We start from the raw sequence: 21,592 nt of genomic DNA on the forward strand, positions 1-21,592 counted from the left end.
CGCTCGTGGTGCCAAAAAGACTAAAATAGGTGAGGAGATCGATGTAATGACTAGGACCATTAATTTTTTTTGGCTAATTTCAAATATGTTTGTAGACTCTAGGTATTTATAGCTCTTTTCTTAGATGTTAATTTTGTTGAGAAGACGGATATACACAACTCACAACCAAAAAACAGCTGGAGTGTAACAAGCAATGAGATATTATTTTGGTTCTTCATTCTCTATGTGTGTGTGTGCGTGTTAAATTAGGAAGAGATAGAATGTAGCATATGAATCCTTGAGGTACTTAAATTCTTGAAGTTTGCATTTTTGGAAGAGGCTCATGACGTGAGCCATAGCGGCCAAGACATGAGAATACCCATTAACCATTTCACCCGTATTCTCGAACCTCATGACGTGAGGCATAAGATCTCACGACGTGAGCCAGGTCTGATGACCCAAAACCCTAATTTTCGAGTATTTAATGGAATGAGAGGGCTAGATCGACCATCCTCAGGCTCTCTCACTCTCTAGCCCCATGAAAACCCTAACTTCGACCTCCTTGAGACCTTGGGCCATTGTTGGTGATTTTGAAGAGCTTACTTGGAGGTTTTTGGTTCTTTGAAGTGGAAGAAGGTTCTTGTGGTGCTTCATTTTGGCAATCTAGTTTCTACCTCTTGGATTTGTTGAGCTTGTGAGCATTTGTAAGTCATAAAGCTTTTATCTTTTTGCCTTAAGCATGCTAGATCTAAGCTTTGGAACCTTTCTTTGCATGGTTGGGTTGTTTAACATGCATGAGATCCATAAAGTTGGCAACTTTATGGATCATTGAGACATCTTCTACATGTGAGCCCTTGGATCTGAGTTTTGGTGTGGGTTTTGGACTCTGAGCTTGAGTCTTGATCTTAATACCCTTCTTTTAACCTGCTTAGTGTCTAAGTCATGCATTGGACATGCATGACTGAAAAGCTATGATTTTTTATGGTCCTTAGGGTCGAGGAAGGTGTTATGGAAAGTCCCAATGTATGTCTTAAATGATTAAGAGATTAATGCTCAAAGTTGGTCAGAACCGATCTCACGACGTGAGAAATGGAAACTCACGACATGAGCAAGATGGTTGTCTCGATCTGAGGATTCTGTTGGATGAGTGAAATTGAGTCGACTCGATGAGTGGGTATGGGTCGAGTCGATCCTCACGGCGTGAGTCTTAGTGGCCACGACGTGAGGGTGGGCTAAGGAGAAAGTTTACCTTTGACCTGAGTTGACTTTTGGTCAACTCTTGGTTTTGAAGGGCAAATCTAAGGTTTGCCTTGAATGATTATCTAGGTGTGGAGTAGCACCGACATAACTGATCGTGAGAGCAACAATAGTTGATTATCGATCGAAAGGTGAGTTTTCCTTCGCTGTATCCGTGGGTCGAAGGCACCAATGCCGACCCACTACTTTATGATGTAGTGTGATGATTGTCTTTATGATAATTGTCAGTTATGCATGTATTTGCTTGGTGACTTTGTGATTCATGTTATGATATTATGTGGTAGTAGTAGAGTGTGAAATAGATCTGGTATCCGGTTGAAATAGACCGAAGGGGATTGCAAGCACCCATATATGCTTGATAGTATTCGGTTGAATAGACCGAAAGGGAGTGCAAGCACCAAAATATGCTTGATAGTATCCGATTGAAATAGACCGAAGGGGTAGGCAAGCACCCATATATGCTTGGCAATATGTTTGTTCAGTATGTGGTATTTTGGGGAAACTCACTAAGCTTTGTGCTTACAATATTCAGTTTATGTTTCAGGTACTTCCAGTTCGAAGGAGAAGGGTCCGACCTGATTGCACCGCATCACCTTATGATTTTCGCATTTAGAGATTTTGGGAATTTATACTCTGATAACATGTTATTATGACACTCTTTTGACTATTTTGCTATTAGTGACGTGTGATTTGAATGAAACTAAAAACAAAAATTTTATCTTAATTTTTGGGTTATGTAAAAGGGGTATGATGAGGGGTGGGGTATAGTGAGCTCTATTCACTTTTAAATAATTTAAATTTGAAAACAAATAAAGAATTTTGGGGAAAAAATAAAAATTATAAAAATATAAAAGTCATTTTAAATCTGATAAGAACCAAAACCATGAAAAATATCTAATTTTAAACCCTCGGTACAAATCCAAACCAAAATAACAACTATATAGATCATTTTTACCGTTATCTCATATATATATTTTTTTATACCAAACACCACATCAAATCCACATCATATAAAAAATAAAAGCTATATGATATTTTTACAGTTGTCTCATATTTTTTTTTACCAAACACCCAAATTACATTTTATTTTATTTTAGCTTAATTCACTTTTTCTATTTATATTATCTTATTCAATTCCATTCCTCTAGCGTACAAGATATGCTTTGGCTCCATATCATATTTGAGCAGAATAACTTATATTTGGCGATTATCATTTAAAATAAAAGTTGCTGTTTTTTACCAATAATATTTATATAAATCAATTCCCCAAAACAGACCTTACTAAAAATAAGAAAAAAAATTAAAAATTAAAATAAAGTTTTTTACCAATAATATTTATCTAAATCAATTCCCCAAAACAGACCTTACTAAAAATAAGAAAAAAAATTAAAAATTAAAATAAATAGAGGGGAGGAGTGGGCGAGTGGAGGGTTTTCGAAAGCTTCTTATATCTCTTCTTCTGGTCGCGGCGGATTCCATCGCCACTAGTACTCATCACTCTCCTTCGAACTGCGTGTAACTGTGTTAAACACGAACGGATTCACAGATTCTTGCTTTGTTGGGAGTGTAATCGCTGGTGGTGCGGCGGCGGCAGCGTCGAGTTTAGATCTGATAAGAACTATGGGTAGCAGAGGCGGCGGCGGAGGTAATAATGGCGGAGGAGTACAAGGAATACCGGCGGCGTCTAGGAAGATGGTACAGAGTCTCAAGGAGATTGTAAACGGAGTCTCGGAAGCTGAGATCTACTCTGTGCTTAAAGATTGTAATATGGACCCTAACGAAGCCGTTAATCGGCTCCTCTCTCAAGGTGAAAAAGAAATTGCTTTTCGTGCTTTTGAATTTCTCATATCTTGTTTTATTTGTTACGATGGTAATCTCTAGAGATTTCACAATAGTTGTCTATTTTTTTTATTTGTGGCGTTCTCGCACTACAAAGTTTGAAGCAGTTTCCCTTGTCATACAAGCAAAAGATTATTGCTTTTGTGGGATTTAGGGTGTCTATCACTGCAAAAAAAATAAAATTTAGAGGGTCCTCAAAGAAACTGGAACTCTCTATATGTAGAAATATTCAACTACATATATTCTTTAAAATTTCCTTTTCATGCGTTGATCATGGAGATTTAGAGCATTGTATGTCTTTTAAGTGGGTTTTGTTTTGCTGTTTCAAAATATGAGAAAAACTAGATTGATTTATAAATTATTATAGCTCTTTTCCTATACTTTTTTTTTTCTAGAAATTCCGTAGCAAGACTTTTAATTTGGAGGTTCTTCTTATTGTATCATGGTAATGAGAGTTTTAAAACCAGCATATGGCTCTGGATTTTAGTGGCAATTTCCAGAGTGTGTTCTTACCTTTATGCCTTTTGTATGTTCCTTTTCAATGATCATGTTATTGAGTAAGCATAAGTGATTCAAGTGAAACCTCTTCAAATCTCTTATGTTTTCTTTTCAAATTAGTGGAAAACAATAAGTAGTACCATATGCAAAGTCCATATTGTATATACATAATAAGTTTAAAACATCAGTCCTAACATGAAATTTCTATTTTCATATTTTAGATCCTTTTCATGAGGTGAAGAGCAAGCGAGAAAAGAAAAAGGAGGTGCGTGGAGTTGGATTAAGTCCTATCCCATTAACTTCATTATATGTTATTTAATTTCTCATTTAATTATTTAATTATCACTTTTGTTTTTGTTTAGTTTAAGGATACCACAGAATCCAGGCCTCGTGGTGGTGGTAGCACTTCAAATCGTGGTGGCAGAAGTGGTGCAGATCGTTATTCTGCACGTGGTGGTTCAACACAATTTAGCTCTTCTGGTATAAAAGTTGATATATAAGTATGGTTTTATGTAAAGTTGAATATATATGTAATTATGCATTAATTCTTATTTAATGTGTTCTTTTGTAGAATCTGGTGGTTTACATGGGAAACCTAGGAGGGAAAATGGGACAAGTTCTTATACAAGCTCATCTGCACCAACTTATGGGGTTTCTGCAACTAACACAAATCGGAATCCACCAACTTTCAGGTAACATTGTTATAGAGATGAATGATGTTTAAATCTTATTTGAAAAAAGCAACACTATGTGTGAAAATGGAAGTGAAAAATAAATGAGGATTGAGGACAAATTGTAAAAAGGTTGGACTTAATGAGGAAAGCTTCTTTTTCCATTACTTTCTCTATTCAGTCGTTCTTTTTGTATTTAGTCAAAAAGAAACACCCATATATAGTTCATGTGATGCCATGAAGAATTTACTTTTTCTAAACCGAATCAAACCAAAAAGTTATATTTTGAGTTTGAAAAACCGAATCAATGAAACAGTAAACGTGTTTTAACTTTTTTAATCTTTAATGTACTTAATCAGTTAAAACTTATACATAAAGCAACATCCTTTGTCTATTTTTTATTGGGTTGCTTTTCATATAATACAAAACCAAACTGAATCTGAATCTCAATATTTTTTTCCCAAAAACCAAACCGTTTTTTAATAAACCAATTCATTTTTCTTTTTGCACACGCTAATGTTTTTGGCTTTGTTAATGTAGTGGTTCTATTGGCTATGAAAATAAAGCATCAACTTTCAGTGCACCCGAGGGTCCCACAACCGTTTCACAACAACCATCCACTGGATATCAATCTGCATGGATGGGCGGTGTCCCTGGTCAAAAGTCAATGGCTGACATTGTGAAAATGGGTAGACCACAAAACAAGACATATAACACTAACACCTCTGTTACACAGCCTCCATCAACACATTATGAGTTTGAAGATTATGGTTCTAAAGCTCCTGAAATCCATAAAGAACATGATTCTGTTTCTCCTGTTGATGATTGGCCCTCAATTGAGCAACCACAAACAGTTGGGATACAAATAGTGGAGCCTCATGTAGAGCCTGAAAATGTGGGACATTTGGATTTGCAATATGAGAGAAATGATCATCAGTATGTGGGTGATCATACGGATGAGGTTCAGGGTGAAGATGAAGGTGGTTTTGAAGATCATACTACAAATCATGTTGAGGATACATCTGGGAGTGTGCCTGTTTATGAGAATTATCCTCATGATTCTTTTCATCATGAGGATAATACTTTTGAGCACAATGAAGGTATGTCCTACATTCTTAGGCTATTTTTTTAAGTGCTGTTGGGATAAATACCTTTAAAATAATATTTTAAGAAAATGACCCATATTTGGGAGAATGAAAGGAAAATACATGAGAGCAAATTCGTAAAAAGTTATGACTTGATGGGAAAACCTCCTGTTCTTGACTTTCTCTATTAAGTCGTTCTTTCCCAATAAACTCAGAAGTAATACCTTTACATGGTTGCTTTTTTTTTTCTTTACTTAATGAGCCCAATTGGTTAAGAACTTAATCTGGAAGACTATATATGGTTGTTTTTTTCCTTTGACTTAATTTGGTTCAAAATGACTTGATGAGTTAAGACAAAAAAATCATGCTTTACTTAATGTATTAAAGTCACTAAACCTTTTCCTATTTTCCTACAAAATCATCTCTCGCTAAAACGACGAGTATTGTTAGAAATGATGAAAATTGTCAGAAAAATTGAATGTAAGGGTAAAATGGTCATTTAGTCTGATCCAGATGCTCTATGCAGTCGAGAAAAGAAACAGACCTTATGCATACAACACTTTATCCAGAAAGACTTTTTTACCCTTTCAACCACTTTCCTACAAACTAATCTTGAGTTGGTTTTATTGGTGGAATACAAATTTTTTTTTTAACACAAAATCATCTTTTACTCAATTCAGTTGAAGAAGGTGATGTGTCAGCAGCTTCAGTGAGTGCAAACATGCAACAACTTAACATACAAGAAGAGAGCCACGTGGATGAACAAGAAGAGGATATTCCTTCTGTAGTAATCCCAAATCACCTTCAAGTCCAAACTGCTGATTGCTCACACTTAAGTTTTGGAAGCTTTGGTGCCACCATGAACACTGGATTCCCAGGATCTTTCACATCCAGACAGATGAGAAGCAAAGTAGAAGAGCCACCTGTTGAGCCAGATACTCAATCTGTTGGACCTTCTGAAACCAGGTAAATATAAAACTATACTGCAAAAGACAAAAATGCCCTTTTCATCTTCATCATGGTTGTCATCATGATGCAGTGGATTGCAACTAATGGGACAAAAATTGTGTGCGTTTTTGTCCCACCCAAAAATTAGTTGGAAAAAACTTGCTTTGGATTTTTACTGTGTGCAAAAGACGTAAATGCCCTTCTGATTTCCATCTACAGAAATCCCGAGTACTACAATGATGAGTCTATAATGACATCGGAAAGCAATCAAGTCCGATCAAATTATGATTTACCTTCTGCTTCACAAACAGAGGTGTTAAAGCAAGAAAATCCTGAAGTGACACATGGCAATCAATATAGTTTTGCTTCATCGACACCTGGACAGGGTTATACCTTTGATAGCACTCAGCTATTGACCCCTTCTTTCCCTCAATCTCAGACACTTACACAGATGCAAACTCCAACTCCTTTCTCAAATGTCATGGTAATAAATAATAATATAGATGAAAAAAAATTATCTACTTTTACTATTTTCTCACCTTTTGTATATATTTCTGATCCAGCAAGCTGCATATACAAACTCATTACCAAGCACATTGTTAGCAGCAAATGGTCATCCTGTTGGAGAATCCGATCTTTCATACTCACCATTTCCTATTAGTCAACAGATGCCTACTAAATATGGTAGCTCAACTATTTCAATGGCAGAGGTATTTTACTATTTTACTTAACTAGATATCAATTATCATTATCATACATAAAATTACAAATTTATGATTTTGTCCAGGCTTTGAAAACGGGTGTTTTCTCATCATCTCAACCAACACAACAACAACAACAACAACAACAACAAACGCCACCTGGAAACACAATCCCAACGGGCCCTGCTCTCCCGCAACAACACCTTACAGTGCACCCCTACTCCCAACCTACTCTTCCATTAGGACCTTTTGCAAACATGATTGGCTACCCTTTTCTTCCTCAAAGCTACACCTACATGCCATCTGGTTTTCAACAAGCTTTTGCTGGAAATAGCACTTATCATCAACAGCTGGCAGCTGTTCTTCCTCAATATAAAAACAGTGTTTCAGTCAGCAGTTTGCCACAGTCTGCAGCTGTTCCTTCTGGTTATGGTTCGTTTGGAAACTCAACTGCAATTCCTGGGAATTATCAAGTTAATCAGGCTGCGGGTCCCGCTGGATCCACTTTAAGTTATGATGATGTGTTGAATGCTCATTATAAAGAGAACAGTCAGTTGCTTTCTCTTCAACAGGTATTTGTTTCTCTTTTGCAGTTTGCTTACCCTGTTTCTGTTTAAAAAGACGTAAACGCCCTTACAATTTATATTTAATTTTTTCAGAACGACAACTCAGGAATGTGGGTACACGGAGCCGGGTCCCGGACCATGTCAGCTGTCCCCGCCAGCACATACTACAGTTTCCAGGGTCAAAACCAGCAGCCAACGGGATTCCGGCAAGCTCAGCAGCAGCCATCCCAGACATACGGTGGTGCCGCCCTGAACTACCCAAACTACTACCACTCCCAGGCGGGGATCTCGCCGGAGCACCAACTCCAGCAAAACCCGCGTGATGGTTCTCTTGTGGGGGTGGGTGGGTCCCAGGGACAAGCAAAACCACAGCAGCAGTCACAGCAGCAACTATGGCAAAACAGCTACTAATGGATGGATGAATGGGAATACCTGACTCAAAGGGTTTTTCAGGGTCTTGTAATGAGTTTGAAAGTGGGGTTAATTCTTCAAGTATGAAATAATTGAATGAAGTAAGAGAGTGTATTACTACACACTTGGTTTTAGCTGCTGCTGCCCTGTGCCTTGTTGCCTTGAGAGAGGTTGTATTCTATTCGGTTAGTTTGATGTAGGGACGTGCGTGCTAATTCTCGTTAGTTTTGACTTTTTGTTTTATTGTTATGTTTGTTTTGTGGGTTTTTAATTCCTCGTTCATCGTCAAGTGATTTATAGTATTTGATGGTGATTTAGCTGTCTTAAATATGGTTTTAATATCGTGCTGGTTTTTTTTTTTTTTTATATATAAGAAAGTGTAGTCTTTTCCTGATTTATGTTGCATGTTGTGTGCGTCTATAAAGGCTGGCTAGAACCTGTTAAGAGTTTAAAGGTGTTAATGACTTAATGGGATGTGATTTAATAGGCTAGGCCAAGTGTCTTTTGGATAGCTTCTTAATGGTTCAGTTAAAAGACGGTCTTTGAATTATTCTGTCTCGTTTGAATCTCTGAATCTGAACCATTCAGCTAAAAGTGAGTTTGAAACTAGTCATTGGAGTATTTATGGAAATGTGCTACTGGGATTTAGTGTTTTTGATAGTTAACTGCTATTGGAGTAAGAGATTTGTAGATTAAAGGTTAAAATAATAAATTTTCTCATTCAACATATCTTGTAACAACCTTGACAAATAATAGAATTGAATCAGCTCTTTTAATGGTTTAGTAATGAATCATTTAGTTTCTACCAAACAATCTTTTAAGGATGCAGGGTTTCCATCATATTTCCCACTTCTTTCTACCACTTGTTGTATCAGTGCTATATTAGATTTTTCCTTTTCTCATCTCTTTTTACTCTTTCCATCTCACTGACATATTGGAACTCATATTTCTCATACCTTATGACCTATTCAATTTTTTATTTTAAAACAAACACAAACTAATTAAAAATCATACAAAACTAATTCACAAAATATTAACTCGTTGAAACACATTTATGGAAGGTACCTACATCTCCGTCCACCTTGTGATCATGTGATGTTTATGTTTCTTTTTGACTTAATGAGAATATGATTAATATAGGAAGAGGCTAATGTCTTTGATGAGATTTTTCCCAACACTTTGTAATGTGCACTACTAAGATGCTTTGTTGGATCAAAGAAAATTTTCATGTGTTGTCCGCACAATTTTAAACAATGTATAGACCACTAATATAGTTTTAGTGAGTTTAGTCCATTTCATTGAAACCCCAACTACTTATAAAAAACAAATAAGTAACCTTGAGAACTCTTAGCAAAGTACTTAACAATTGAATCATTTAATATCCAATGTTGCCCCCAAAAGCTGTGCTTATATAATAAACTATTATGACACAATCATTTGGTTTCAACTCATCTATACATTGCCTCATTAATTCAATCAATCGTGTCATTATGACTATTTAAACCAGAGTCACTCAAAAAACTTATATGGAAAAAAATAAGAAAAAACATGTTCATCATCTTTTCTCACTATAAACAATAAACAACATTCATAGAATAATATTCAAATTCAGCAAAATGGTGTACTCAATACAAAAACCAATTTTATACCCTATAAGAAACACAACAAGAAGAATAAAGATTACCATGCATATCTAACTCTCAACAAACCACTGCATTTGATTTCCATATTCTTCCCAAACTCTATCATCATCATCATCATCATCATCATACACTGAAATTAAGTAATTCATTTAAAGTCAGAATCTTTCAGTAATAAATAAAAAAGTTACAATATATATATTCCCATTAAGTTCAAGATCTTATTACTTGAGAAGAGATCTTGTAAGATGTTCCCGTGCAGTTGCCAATGCTTGACTTATTGTCTGCAAAAATAAAAATAGTAATATAATCAGTTAAGCTATTTCACTTAATACAGAAAGAGCATCTTAATAGAGAAAGTCATGGAATTAAGGCTTTCCCATTACATCCTAACTTTTTACATATTTGTCCTTATTTATTTTTCCTTCAATATCCCATAATTTTCTCATATTTTTTGTTAAACATCATTTATCCAAACAAGACTTATTGAAGAAAACAAAAAAAAAATGTACCTGTTCAGATAGAGGAGCTCCAGAATCTACACTGTGGCTTGCAACCTTTCCAGCAATAACATTTGCATCTGTTTCCAGTATGATTCTACAAAGCATAGTAGCAAGATACATGTTTTTACTCATAATAGCAACATACTTACATTTCTTTACCAATTATAGCAATATGTGACATGAAAAATTATAAAGTGTACTTCATTTCTTACCCATAATAGTATCATACTTTCTTTACCAATTATAGCAACATTCTTACATTTCTTTACCAATTACAACAACATACTTAAATTTCTTTACCAATAATAGCAATATGTAATTCTAACAAATGCAAGCAGTTTACATGTTTCAGGTTAAATGTTGCTATTATAGGTAAAAAATAAGTACATTGCTATTTTCCACAATTTGTAATCATATCTATCGATTAAATTTAAGATCTTTAATAGCTCACCCGCCATCAACAATTTCATCAAGGCACAATAAAATGAGATCTAGATTTTCAAGAGCCTCCTTTTTATCCACATTTCCCCTGTAAAATAAAATTTTATTAACAAGATTTTACTGATAATTTTTTTTTTATCAAAAAATTTGATTTCAAAGTACCTAAGTAAAAGACCAACTGCATCAAAGAAACCTTGAAGAACTGTGGATATAATGAGCTCATTTTCCTCGTCACCTCCAGTAACAAAAAAGTGAAGGTCTTGAGCAAATTTGTAGATGATAATGTTGTTCTCAAACATTGTTATTTCAGCTGCATTTAAATCCAAGATAAATCTTTCATTTTTTCCATTTAACTTTATAAGAATTATAATCTCAGTTAAGATGTAAGCACATTAGTCAAAGGATATATATGTAGAATATAAACTATAAGTACATACAGCAACAGACACTTTAATACATACATTCTGTTCGTGCATTTGTCTTCTGAGTCTTGGTAAACACAGACTTTTCAAATGCTTCCTTAGAACTATTAGTTGGCCAGTCATCTGTATAATACTTCACAGCTACACGCAATCCTTCTGAATCCAAAAGTAAAATGTTCTTCACTGAAGGGCAAGACTCCTACAACAAGACGCATCAAACATAAAGATATCTGAAGCCCCATCAATAATTCGTAACAATGCAGCATATATACATCATGTAAAAGTTCTACATTTTGCAACAACAAAATCTGTAAACAGATTAAGACTTTCCCTTAATAGGAGTGGATCTAAAATTTATTGACAATGCCGTCGTTAGAATTGAAGTAATTAGAACTCTTATTTTGAAAAGAAAGATTGCATTAGTGCAGATCTGAGTCCCACAAATCTTAGAATTCCTAGAACTCAACAACCAATCGATCACAGATATGAAACAGCAAAACCCGATAACAGATCTTAGAACAAATTCGGGCCTTCAACTGACAAAATAGCTAGTTGATCGCTAAATTTGGATAAATCCATCTTTCTAATTCACAGATTTATATTGAGGATAATTGAAAATAGCAAATGCAGTTATGATCGAAGAGAAACGAAAAAGGGTGAAATGAATCGACCAATATAATGGCAACAATGTGTAATATAGTAATCAGATCTGATCATTCACTTACCATTGGAGAGAGATTCTCGCGTCAAGATTTATCGGCTTTAGTTTCTCGTGGCAGATTCAGATGGTACAGACTACAAAGGCGTCGGATGAAGAAAGCGAAGAGTATTTGTAGGGGAGAAAGTTGAGTGGACATCTCAAAATGACCACCATATTTTACGTATTTTACATATTCACCCCTTCTAGTTATTTTTCTTTGCATTTCTCCAATTTTAAAGCACCATCGAGGTTTTGCACATTTGATTCGGTTTGACGGGTGTTTATGAGGGTGATCCATGATGTAAAATTATTTAAACAAATTTGATATCGTGAGCATTAATTTTAGGATTCACTCATTTCTGTTTTATTCTTTAATATTCTTTAGCCAGTGGACTTTTCCTTCACATATTCCGCCGCTGACTACAACCCTTGGTTGTTGACCTCCACCTCTAACAACCTTATCTAGTAGCCGCAAAGGCGTCTTTCTTGTTCAATTATTCTCCCCCTCTTAAATCTTCTCACCTCTTTCTCATAAAGAAAATATCTTTCATATAAATAATTGTTGTAACCTATATTGTATTCTCCGATGTCTTTCAGTGTCGAATTTTTCGGACCATCAATTCTTTCCTACCATCGATGCATCTAGTTTTAACTGATAAAGCTATAGCCATCGACATTGCCTCAAGTTCTAGCCGCCGCCTGCAGATGCGACCTTCGTCATCGCTAACTTTGATGCGTCCGGTTCTTGATCTCTGTCGGCCTCCTTCTTCTGCCCATAAGATTCGATGTAGTTAATATCAGCAGAACCCTACCGTCTTCGGTGCCGATTTCGCCAAAGTATATATATATATATATATATATATATATATATATATATATATATTATGTTTTATGTTTTCCCAGTTAAATCGTCTCTTTCCGATCAAACTGTAGGGGATGTTAGTGTATAGGTTAGGGTTTAGGCCTAAGACCCTTAGGGTTTTGGTATTTCTTTATATTCGTATGTAATTCGTATTTAATTAATCAAACAAGTTATTATCTATCAAAGACTAGTTGGTGATTAGAGCCTCAAAACATTATTTTGTCAAGTCTCGATTATCGGGGTTTACCGTATAACCTGTCATTTTCTATCAAAGAAAAAAATAAAGACTTTTTCGTTAATTTGAACAAAATATTAAGGTTGCATTTGATTATGAAAAATTATTTTCATTTTTCTAAAAAACGTTTTTAGAAAGTAGAATTTTCATTTTTAGTTTTCAATGAAAGTTTTAGAAAACACATTTATTTGTAACCGATGAAGTTTTCCTTTTTCATTTTAGAAATTTTAAAAACTGTAAAAATCACTTTTCTAATTACATACGATTTGAAAAATAGAAACATTTTTATTCTTGAAATTGTTTTGAAAACTTAATCAATAAAATACATTTTCAAAATTTTTATTTTCATTTAAAATTTTCTTTTATAAAAAACTAAAAAAGTTCTATAGTAAAAGGCACCATAAATAATCTTTATTTTTCTATTCAAATAATAAAAATTGAAATTATCATTAAATAAATCAAAATAATGATCCATAAATATTGGTGGATTTAGGGGTGTAAACGAGCCGAGCCGAGCCCAAGACCAAGCTCGAGCTCGATTCGAGCCTTATAATGAAGCTCGAGCTCGGCTCGTGAACAATTTAGTGGGCTCGCGAGCCTAACCGAGCCTATATATATATATATATATATATATATATATATATATATATATATATATATATATATATATATATGTGTGTGTGTGTGTGTGTGTGTGTGTGTGTATATATATATATATATATATATATATATATATATATATATATATATATATATATATATATATATATATATATAAGCTCGTTTAGGCTCGCGAGCCCATTAATTGAAGCTCGACTCGAGCTCGTTTAATAAACGAGCCTCATATTTAGGCTCGAGCTCGTCTCATACTCGTTTAATTCGATCTCGAGTCGAGCTTTTAACGAGTCGATCCCGAGTAGCTCACGAGTAGCTCGACTCACTTACACCCTAGGTGGATTTGACGAAAACAAATATATATAATTGGATATGAAATAGAAAAAGACTGCCGACATCCCATCGTCTGAGAATCATACCTCGTAGGCTCGTATGACAGTGTCAACGGCTTATACCTGAGTTTCAACTTTCTACTTTCATCCTTCAACTACTTTAAACCTCCATTTTCAAATACTTTCGTTTTTAACAAGGACTAAAAGTGTTAGTTATTATAATATTGAGGGGCGACATTTGTAACTTTCTTTTCATGATATAAATTCTTACATCGTACCACTCCGTTTCTAGCTAGTTACACTCCATAATCGGACCACCGCATTCTCCGGTTACCGGTTCCCGCCACCATCGACAGTTTCTCATTTCTACCGGTAAACGATCGAATTTTGTTTCTTTTATTGTTCTAATCTTGTTTTATTGTTTTTTATTCAATCTAACGCGGTTCGATCGATAGTGTTTCTACGTAGTGTTGGTTTCGTTTTTGCTGTTTTTATACTTCATTTTAGGTTTTAATAATCATCTAATTAATTTGGAACAACTGATACAGTGATTTAGCTAGGGTTTACCTTGATAATCGTGGAATCGCTTTGATTTACGTTTACTAATCTCGAACACCCAATACAGGGATCGTATGTGAACGTAAATGTCATAAATAATGTAACTATTTACTAAATTAGAAGCTCTAACTTTAGAATGTAATTCTGACTTTAAATTTTAATGCATTTAATTTCGTAGATCAAGTAAGAAATCATAACTTAATAACTCCATTAAACAATCTCGTAATTGAATATTCCTCATCGGTTTTTGTCTGTATATCAATATTAAGCCTAGTACTTTTTCGAATTTGAAACTAATATCAGTTTGAGACGCAATATTAAACACTGGTTCCTGAATCTGTTAGATGATGAAAAGTGATTTTGCAAGTTTGCTGAAAAGTCTGCATAATAATCTAAGGCATGGAATATGGATGCTGTTATGTCCCCAGGCAACCACCAGTGGCACTGGTCCACGCTGTTGATAGATCAACACTCAGAATTTTTTCCATGTTTTGTAAACTTGTTCTGTTTTAAGTTTTGTAATGCATTTGATTTAATATTTCCTTTCTATACAGAACTAAACAATCTTGATCTTTGTTAATGCAAATATAATTTCAATCCATCTCTGTGTTGAGTCTGTTCATCTATAATTCGTTCATAATTCCGTATTTTGCTGTTTGATTGAACCTGAAACTCTTCATAACCGAAAATAGTCTTGGAAGCTTTTGGAATTTCTGTTAGTTTTCACACGAGATATCGTTTTATTTCTTAGAAATTTACATTTGGTGGACACTGGATTTTTCGTCTTCATGGGGAAATCATTGAAGTATCCAGGATTCAGTTTTAAACCTACTGATGTTCATTTGGTGATGTATTACCTCAAGAACAAGTTATTAGGGAAAAAACTTGATCCAGAATTTATTGCAGAGATTAATATAAACGATTTCAGCCCATGGGATCTTCCAGGTATTAGTATATTCATGAACATATAGGATGTTAGCTTATAGTTTCCTCGATTGTTCTTTTCTTATGGGAAGATTGGGCTAAATGAAAGAAATATCAATATACTTTCATGTACTTGTCTATCAATAGCATTATACTTTCATTTCCTTTTTAATTCTTTTCAAACTAAGGCACTTACTTGTACATTGAAAAAACATTGTACTTTCACTCATTTTTTTTATATTGCTTTCTATTTGGATGTCATTGTTATAATTGAGTAGAGTTTCCAAGTATTTGTTGTACTTTACCTATGCTAAAAGAGAGAGTTGACTAGAAGGGTTTAATGAGTTGACTTGTTATTGTCTTAATGCTTTGTAATAAATAAGCATCTAGGGGCTTTTATGTCATTTTCCTAGATTAGGTCGGTAGAGGTTAATTATAAGTTGAAGATTTGTGTTGGGTTGAGGAGATGATTCAATTTTTGTTAGAAGTCAATTTTGGAGAGTTACTGGTCTCATGTCATTTTCCAGTTAGTCGTTTGTATTCATTTTCTCCTCTTTTTTATATTGTAAAAGTTTCAAAGCAGTGAGTACAACCATTCAGTTCAGCTAATTCATACAAGATTATACCAATACAATAGGAAGAAATGAAAGTAAGATGCTATAATAAGCAAATCAATCAAAGTACATTGGTATTTCTTGCATCTAACATTGGAAACATTTATGATATCTTAATCTTATCAGCCAAATCCATATTGAGTGGCGATCTAGAGTGGTTCTTCTTCTCTTCAAATTCTAAAAAATATTTAAGTGGGCCCAGAATGAATCGTGTAACTAAAACTGGATTTTGGAAAGGCACTGGGAAAGATAAAGAAGTCAAATACAAAGGAAGAACTGTGGCAATGAGAAAAACACTGATTTTCTATGTGGGCCATCCAGGAAAGCGGACAATAACAAATTGGGCTATGCATGAGTACCGGATGACAGACGAGGATTTAGCTAACCAAGGGGTTGCTCAGGTACCCTGTGGTATAATTGTTAAATTACTTTTCTAACCTTTGTAACAAGGTTGGGATGATGTGTATTTCAGGAGGCATATGTAATCTGTAGAGTTTTTGAGAAAAGTGGTCCTGGGCCGAAAAACGGGGCACAATATGGCGCACCATTTGAGGAAAAAGACTGGGATGATGATGATGATGATGATACATCTACTGTAACATCTTTAATGATGGTTGGTGTGTTGGTGAATCCTAATAATGCAAGTTTTTTAACATCAACATGTCCATCTACAAAAACGTGTGATCCGAATAATGCAAGCAGTTTGGGTCCATCTGCTATCACATCTGGGGAAGATGAGAGAGTGACATATGTTCCTGTTAATGATGATGTCATGCTTACCCATGGTGACCTTGCTTCACTCCTTCAAAATAACAACACTCAGAAGGAGGTAAAAGAGGTAGAAGATTGCAAAGGGAAGAAAGTGATGATTGATGATGGTATTGATATGTTAAATGAGTTTCTGGATGCGAGCAACCCATATGATTTGGGCCAAGATATGTTTAACATGTTTAGTGTCGATGGATTTGATGATGATAGCCTGGATGCATTCCCAGGTGATGATTTTTGGAAGTCATTGGAGGACTGAGTCAACGTGGATACATGTCCACATCCGGTTTTGTATTACTCATAGATTTATACAATTATATGTTTAGGAATATGGCACATTTGTGTTATAGTAGATATATATATTTATAAAACAATACGATTTTAGGATATGGTAGTGGCACATTTATGTTGTACTATTTTTGTGTGTTATTTAGTTATACTATAGTAAATTACGATGTTGTGTCAAAATCAAAGGATGAAAAATAGGAGAGGTGCATTAGGATATAGGAGGATTAAATAGGATGATAAAGCACAAGGAAATTTTATTTTCCATAAATTTATTCCACACATTTTGATATTTACTTGTGCACTAGTTGTTTTGTCTATACTCATTTACGTAATTGGTTTTCTTTTTCATGCCACATGTGGGCTTTTCTAAACTGGATTTTTGGGGTCCAATGACTCCGGTCCATGTTCACCTAATAATACGTACACACTTTATTTAAAATTACTAAGTTCTATCTTTTTATTTATATAAGTAGTACATTAGATATGTTTTACTTTAGGGTAAATTATACGAATCGTCCCTCGTACAAGTGTCAAAAACATATTTTATCCTTATTTTTTAAAATTAACAAACCATCCCTCATTTGTTTAATACTTACACGCTTAATATAAAATGTTGTAGGTTTTAGTTTATTTGGTTTTTTATTTGATTTACCATAATTAATACAAAATATAATAGACTTTTTTAAAAGTTTCACAAATGGTTCTTATATGAATTTTTTGAAAAGTTCCCAAATAATCATTATGGGGACTTAACGTGTGTGTCTCTCTCTCTCTCTCTCTCTCTCATGTTGAAAAAAAATCAAAATGAACGTTTGAAGGAAATTTTTAAAGCAAAAGGACCATTCGTGAAATTTTTGATTTAATAACAATAAAATACTTAGAAAAGAAAGAAAATTAGAAAATAAATATAATAATGACAAGTTAATCATTTTAGTTTTGGATGAGACCAAATCAACAACAAAATTTGCTGGAAAAAACTATGTTTCTGATTTTGAAATTTTGGGGACCAAAATTCTGAAAAAAATGCAAACCACAAATACAATTTTTGCAGTTTGTCTAAATATAAATAAATAGTATGATAAGATCCAAAGTAAAAAAGATTAAAAAGTTAGAGGTGTAATATATACCATTTATTTCTGTTGGAGGACCTTAAATGAAAATAATTGGATGATGGATTGACGTTGATGAGTAACTTTTATGCAATACACTAATTAATGGTGCATATAGGAGTACCTTTTTCTTTTTCTGAAACAGCAAAAGTTTTATAAAAAGTCATCCTGCTATGCTAGAAATATACCAAAAACGCCTAACAAGACATGGAAACAGGAAGCAAAGATACAAAAGTTTTGACACTTGTTTATCAAATATCAATGTGTTAGGTACTAATCATTGTTTTATGTCTGCTTGAGTGCTTGTAATAAGTGCATGACGAAATACAAGACGATCACACCTAGACTCCTTACACATGCATCATGTGAGTTTTTAATCAAATGCTTTATTTTGAAAATATTTTGTATCAATCGGATTTAATTTTTTTTTTTCAACAACCATCTCTAGCTTTTAGGAATTGGAAAACGTGAATCTCGAGAAATGTTTTAGACATGCCACCTCACCTCGTTCTAACTCCACCATTCAATTGTACAACCCCATGCTATTCAATTATACAACCCCATGTTGGTGTCTATATATATATATATATATAGTCAAGCACTTAACGGACTAGACGTACAACTTCAGTTCCACACTAACCAAAATGGTACATACTTTCACCATATTCTGAGAGATTGTTATCTATATTTGAATAGGGAATGTCAGGTTTACATGGTTTCTTCATTGCTAGCATTCTTTCAATCTCTTTTAGTAATATTTTATTCTGGATCCATATGCAGGCAGCCAATGCAGAATGCGTATGGGGTACAGTTTGGGGAGGAAATGGTGGATCCCGTACCTGGGAATTCATAATACCTGATGGTTCAAGACTTACCAAGATTGATTTATGCAGTGGAAACGCTTTAGATTTCATCCGCTTCACTTACAAGGATGGGTATGGCCATACCCATACTTCTGAAAAATTCGGTGGTGATGGTGGCTCATCTCATATGGTAAGCTTCTAATTCATCTGTCATGTATACACGTATCGAAGTTAGGTTCTTATTTTACAATATAGCAGTCATGATATTTATATTTGGGTTTCAGATCATCTTCGATGACAATGAGTATCTCATCGGGATTAGTGGGCGTGTCGGATCATTTGGTGACAACACCGTGATTACCTCAGTGACTTTCCAGACCAACATCAGAACTTATGGGGAATACGGCACAAACCCCGGGACTGATTTCTCGTTTGGGGTCACACGCGGTAAGTTTTCGGGATTCTATGGAAAGTGTGGCAGTTCCGTAGACTCTTTGGGTGTCATTCTTCAGGCGTCACATGCTCCCTCTTTGAGGTCGATGGTTCAAGTCCCGTCGTGGACATAGGTGGAATAGATGTTATTAGCTTTAGAAGTAGATTAGATTTGTCGGTTCAAAAAAAAATCTATCCTTCTGCGTTCATTAATATTAATTTACCAATTAAGAATACCAAAAACATGATGACCATAAGAACATAAAGAATAATCATCTTCTTCCTAACCTATATATTAATTTTTCATATACATAAACCTTCGAATCCATAAGTTTTGATCTTTGCAAATCGTTGTTGAATCAGGCTTTGCAAGTTGAATTGTTGTTAACGTTTAGCTACTATGATCATTCTATTTGAGGCTAAATCAACAAATTTTATATGTAAATTGTAATATAAACTTCAGATTATGTTAATTAGTAAAAGTTATAGGTTGGCAATTCATAGCATTTCGATAAATGAGGTTTCGACTTCCTATTCCAAATAGGTGAAAATTGCGATTTATAGTCATTTTTTCTTTCAAAACGTTGAATTAACGTAATACCTAATCTACTAATTTGCTTAAAATATTATCCGATCAGGAGGTTGGTTTATAGATGTTGTGTGTGACATCCCGGAATTTAGGTCAAATGAATTCTGGTATCATACACAATATCCATAAACCAACCTCGTGATCGGATATGATAAAAATTTAATGATAAAACAAATATAATAAAAATTTTGGGTTATTATTTATATAAAACTCAAATCCTACTCACATGGGTCCATTTAACCCATAAAATCTTACTCATTTTATAGGTTATATATGTGTTTCATAAAATGATCGGATATGAACTCATTTAATGATAAAACAAATATGATAAAAATTTTAGGTTATTATTTATATAAAGATCGAATCCTACTCAAATGGGTCCATTTAACCCATTAAATGATATACACATATAACATATAAAATGAATACATGTACATGAAATTCTTACAAAAATACATAAAAACATACACAAGTGTAAATACATTCACCATAGGACCAACAATGAATGGAAATATACACACAAACATCCCACACAATACACACATAAAACAATAGAGTTTGTACTCTCCAAAATCCTTCAAAGATTTATAGGTACACAAATTTGACAGCTATTAGTTCTTACACACCCAAAGGGCAAAGCTACACACAAAGACAACATCTTTTTATACAAAACCGTCACAAAGACAAAATGTTCTTCTCAATTGAAGCTGTCAGTCAGGAACAGCCATACATCCAACACATCCACATATAATCTAAACATGTATTGTTTGATACTTTCATAATCTTCTATCCAATTCCAACTTGTTCAAAGAAATCAGAGAAAAATTTACCTCAAATTCAAGCCAATGAGTTCAATCACAACAGTCTATTTTCTTGTTTCCATTCCTGTCAAGCAAAGCAAGCAAACAAAACACCCCTTTGATTGATTCTTTATTTTCTGTCTGCATCTTCGTTTTCAGCCAAGATATACACCACAAAAATTGTTTTGCTTTCTTCTTCTTCCCATCGGTTGCAAACAGAAAAGCAGCCTCATCACATCTCATTCTTCCCTCTTTCTCCTGTCAAAAATCAAATCCAAACATACACCAAAGCCCCATTGATTCAGTCAAAACAAAAAGAGAAAAAGAAAATTGGAATCAACAAGCAGACTGCCGGAGCAACCCCCATTCGCTCACCTGTTAGCCACCATCAATCAATCTCTTGATATGGCTGCTTCCATTCATCATCTTTCCTTCGATCAGTCAAGAAATCGGAGACCCTTTCCTTTCTTCTCGTCGAGCTCCCTTGCCCAAATCCTCTCACTTGCGACGTTATTGCTCCATCGAACCAACCCTCGCACCACGCTGCCGGAACCAAAGCAAGCAGTCGACAAGCTGCTTGAGCAGCTCCTCGCTGCACCCACCGAGGCCACGGGCATCCTCGCTCCTTCTCCCTTCCTTCCCTTCAGCCTCGTCGACCCCCGGAGACGATCTCTCCTCGAGAATTGATCGACGAAACCACGTGTCGCCTTCGTTCACCAACCGACGCGTTCTATTTTGCTTTCGTTCATTCGCAACTCTTTTCCATTGTTAATCAGCAAATGACGAAGACGCAAACGTAAAAAGCCCTAATTTCTATTAAGCTTGATGAAATGACAAAACTACCCCCATTATTAAACCATTTATTGAAAATAAGTCCCAAACCCTATTTATTCAAAACAACCCCTTATTTGGTATTTTTTTATACCAAAACAGTCCCATTTATTTAATTAAATTACCAAACTGCCCCTATAGTTTAGCGAAGTTACAAATCAACCTCTATAG

General features: G+C 34.5%; 4 protein-coding genes and 1 long non-coding RNA gene across 6 annotated transcripts; 3 read left to right on the top strand and 2 right to left on the bottom strand.

Annotated features, from left to right (window-relative positions):
* Positions 1 to 2,654: 2,654 nt before the first annotated feature.
* On the top strand, positions 2,655 to 8,283 carry LOC145123920 (uncharacterized). Its single transcript, XM_079059102.1, has 10 exons — positions 2,655 to 3,043; positions 3,795 to 3,838; positions 3,936 to 4,053; positions 4,145 to 4,265; positions 4,785 to 5,344; positions 6,010 to 6,295; positions 6,497 to 6,761; positions 6,841 to 6,987; positions 7,065 to 7,550; positions 7,638 to 8,283. The coding sequence occupies exons 1-10, from the start codon at positions 2,857 to 2,859 to the stop codon at positions 7,953 to 7,955; spliced, it is 2,532 nt and encodes an 843-aa protein (XP_078915228.1). The 5' UTR covers positions 2,655 to 2,856; the 3' UTR covers positions 7,956 to 8,283.
* A 1,209-nt stretch (positions 8,284 to 9,492) lies between these two features.
* Positions 9,493 to 11,791, bottom strand: LOC145123239 (coatomer subunit zeta-1-like). The gene is made up of 7 exons (XM_079058451.1): positions 11,687 to 11,791; positions 11,001 to 11,160; positions 10,702 to 10,849; positions 10,550 to 10,627; positions 10,108 to 10,192; positions 9,824 to 9,879; positions 9,493 to 9,728 (listed from the first exon to the last, which is right to left on the bottom strand). Exons 1-7 carry the CDS (start codon positions 11,687 to 11,689, stop codon positions 9,722 to 9,724), a joined length of 537 nt encoding a protein of 178 aa, XP_078914577.1. The 5' UTR covers positions 11,690 to 11,791; the 3' UTR covers positions 9,493 to 9,721.
* A 2,191-nt stretch (positions 11,792 to 13,982) lies between these two features.
* Positions 13,983 to 17,146, top strand: LOC145123368 (NAC domain-containing protein 78-like). Of its 2 annotated transcripts, none has more exons than XM_079058581.1 (4): positions 13,983 to 14,077; positions 15,015 to 15,208; positions 15,928 to 16,202; positions 16,274 to 17,146. In XM_079058581.1, exons 2-4 carry the CDS (start codon positions 15,052 to 15,054, stop codon positions 16,826 to 16,828), a joined length of 987 nt encoding a protein of 328 aa, XP_078914707.1. In that variant the 5' UTR covers positions 13,983 to 14,077; positions 15,015 to 15,051; the 3' UTR covers positions 16,829 to 17,146. The 2 variants fall into 2 exon arrangements, with proteins under 2 accessions (XP_078914707.1, XP_078914708.1); XM_079058582.1 differs by having other exon boundaries at positions 16,123 to 16,202.
* Positions 17,147 to 18,495: 1,349 nt separating this feature from the next.
* On the top strand, positions 18,496 to 19,519 carry LOC145126080 (protein GOS9-like). Its single transcript, XM_079061489.1, has 3 exons — positions 18,496 to 18,613; positions 18,747 to 18,959; positions 19,054 to 19,519. Exons 1-3 carry the CDS (start codon positions 18,611 to 18,613, stop codon positions 19,333 to 19,335), a joined length of 498 nt encoding a protein of 165 aa, XP_078917615.1. The 5' UTR covers positions 18,496 to 18,610; the 3' UTR covers positions 19,336 to 19,519.
* Positions 19,520 to 20,222: 703 nt separating this feature from the next.
* Positions 20,223 to 21,399, bottom strand: LOC145125133 (uncharacterized). The gene is made up of 2 exons (XR_013715828.1): positions 20,966 to 21,399; positions 20,223 to 20,848 (listed from the first exon to the last, which is right to left on the bottom strand). It is a non-coding gene; the product is annotated as an uncharacterized LOC145125133 (long non-coding RNA).
* Positions 21,400 to 21,592: the final 193 nt, after the last annotated feature.

Source organism: Lactuca virosa, chromosome 7, assembly GCF_052849685.1.
Source record: "Lactuca virosa cultivar CGN04683 chromosome 7, Lactuca_virosa_CGN04683_v6, whole genome shotgun sequence".
Taxonomy (NCBI): domain Eukaryota; kingdom Viridiplantae; phylum Streptophyta; class Magnoliopsida; order Asterales; family Asteraceae; genus Lactuca; species Lactuca virosa.

Bases quoted from the DNA above. Each gene is read 5' to 3' on its own strand.
- LOC145123920 (XM_079059102.1), top strand. From the start codon at position 2,857: ATGGGTAGCAGAGGCGGCGGCGGAGGTAATAATGGCGGAGGAGTACAA. The intron at 3,839-3,935 runs GTGCGTGGAGTT...GTTTTTGTTTAG, and splicing joins AGCGAGAAAAGAAAAAGGAG to TTTAAGGATACCACAGAATC. The intron at 6,296-6,496 runs GTAAATATAAAA...TTCCATCTACAG, and splicing joins GTTGGACCTTCTGAAACCAG to AAATCCCGAGTACTACAATG.
- LOC145123239 (XM_079058451.1), bottom strand. The intron at 10,850-11,000 runs GTATGTATTAAA...ATTTAAATGCAG, and splicing joins GACAAATGCACGAACAGAAT to CTGAAATAACAATGTTTGAG. The intron at 9,880-10,107 runs GTACATTTTTTT...TTATTTTTGCAG, and splicing joins GAGCTCCTCTATCTGAACAG to ACAATAAGTCAAGCATTGGC.
- LOC145123368 (XM_079058581.1), top strand. From the start codon at position 15,052: ATGGGGAAATCATTGAAGTATCCAGGATTCAGTTTTAAACCTACTGAT. The intron at 15,209-15,927 runs GTATTAGTATAT...TAATCTTATCAG, and splicing joins CAGCCCATGGGATCTTCCAG to CCAAATCCATATTGAGTGGC. The intron at 16,203-16,273 runs GTACCCTGTGGT...TGTGTATTTCAG, and splicing joins CTAACCAAGGGGTTGCTCAG to GAGGCATATGTAATCTGTAG.
- LOC145126080 (XM_079061489.1), top strand. The intron at 18,960-19,053 runs GTAAGCTTCTAA...TTTGGGTTTCAG, and splicing joins ATGGTGGCTCATCTCATATG to ATCATCTTCGATGACAATGA.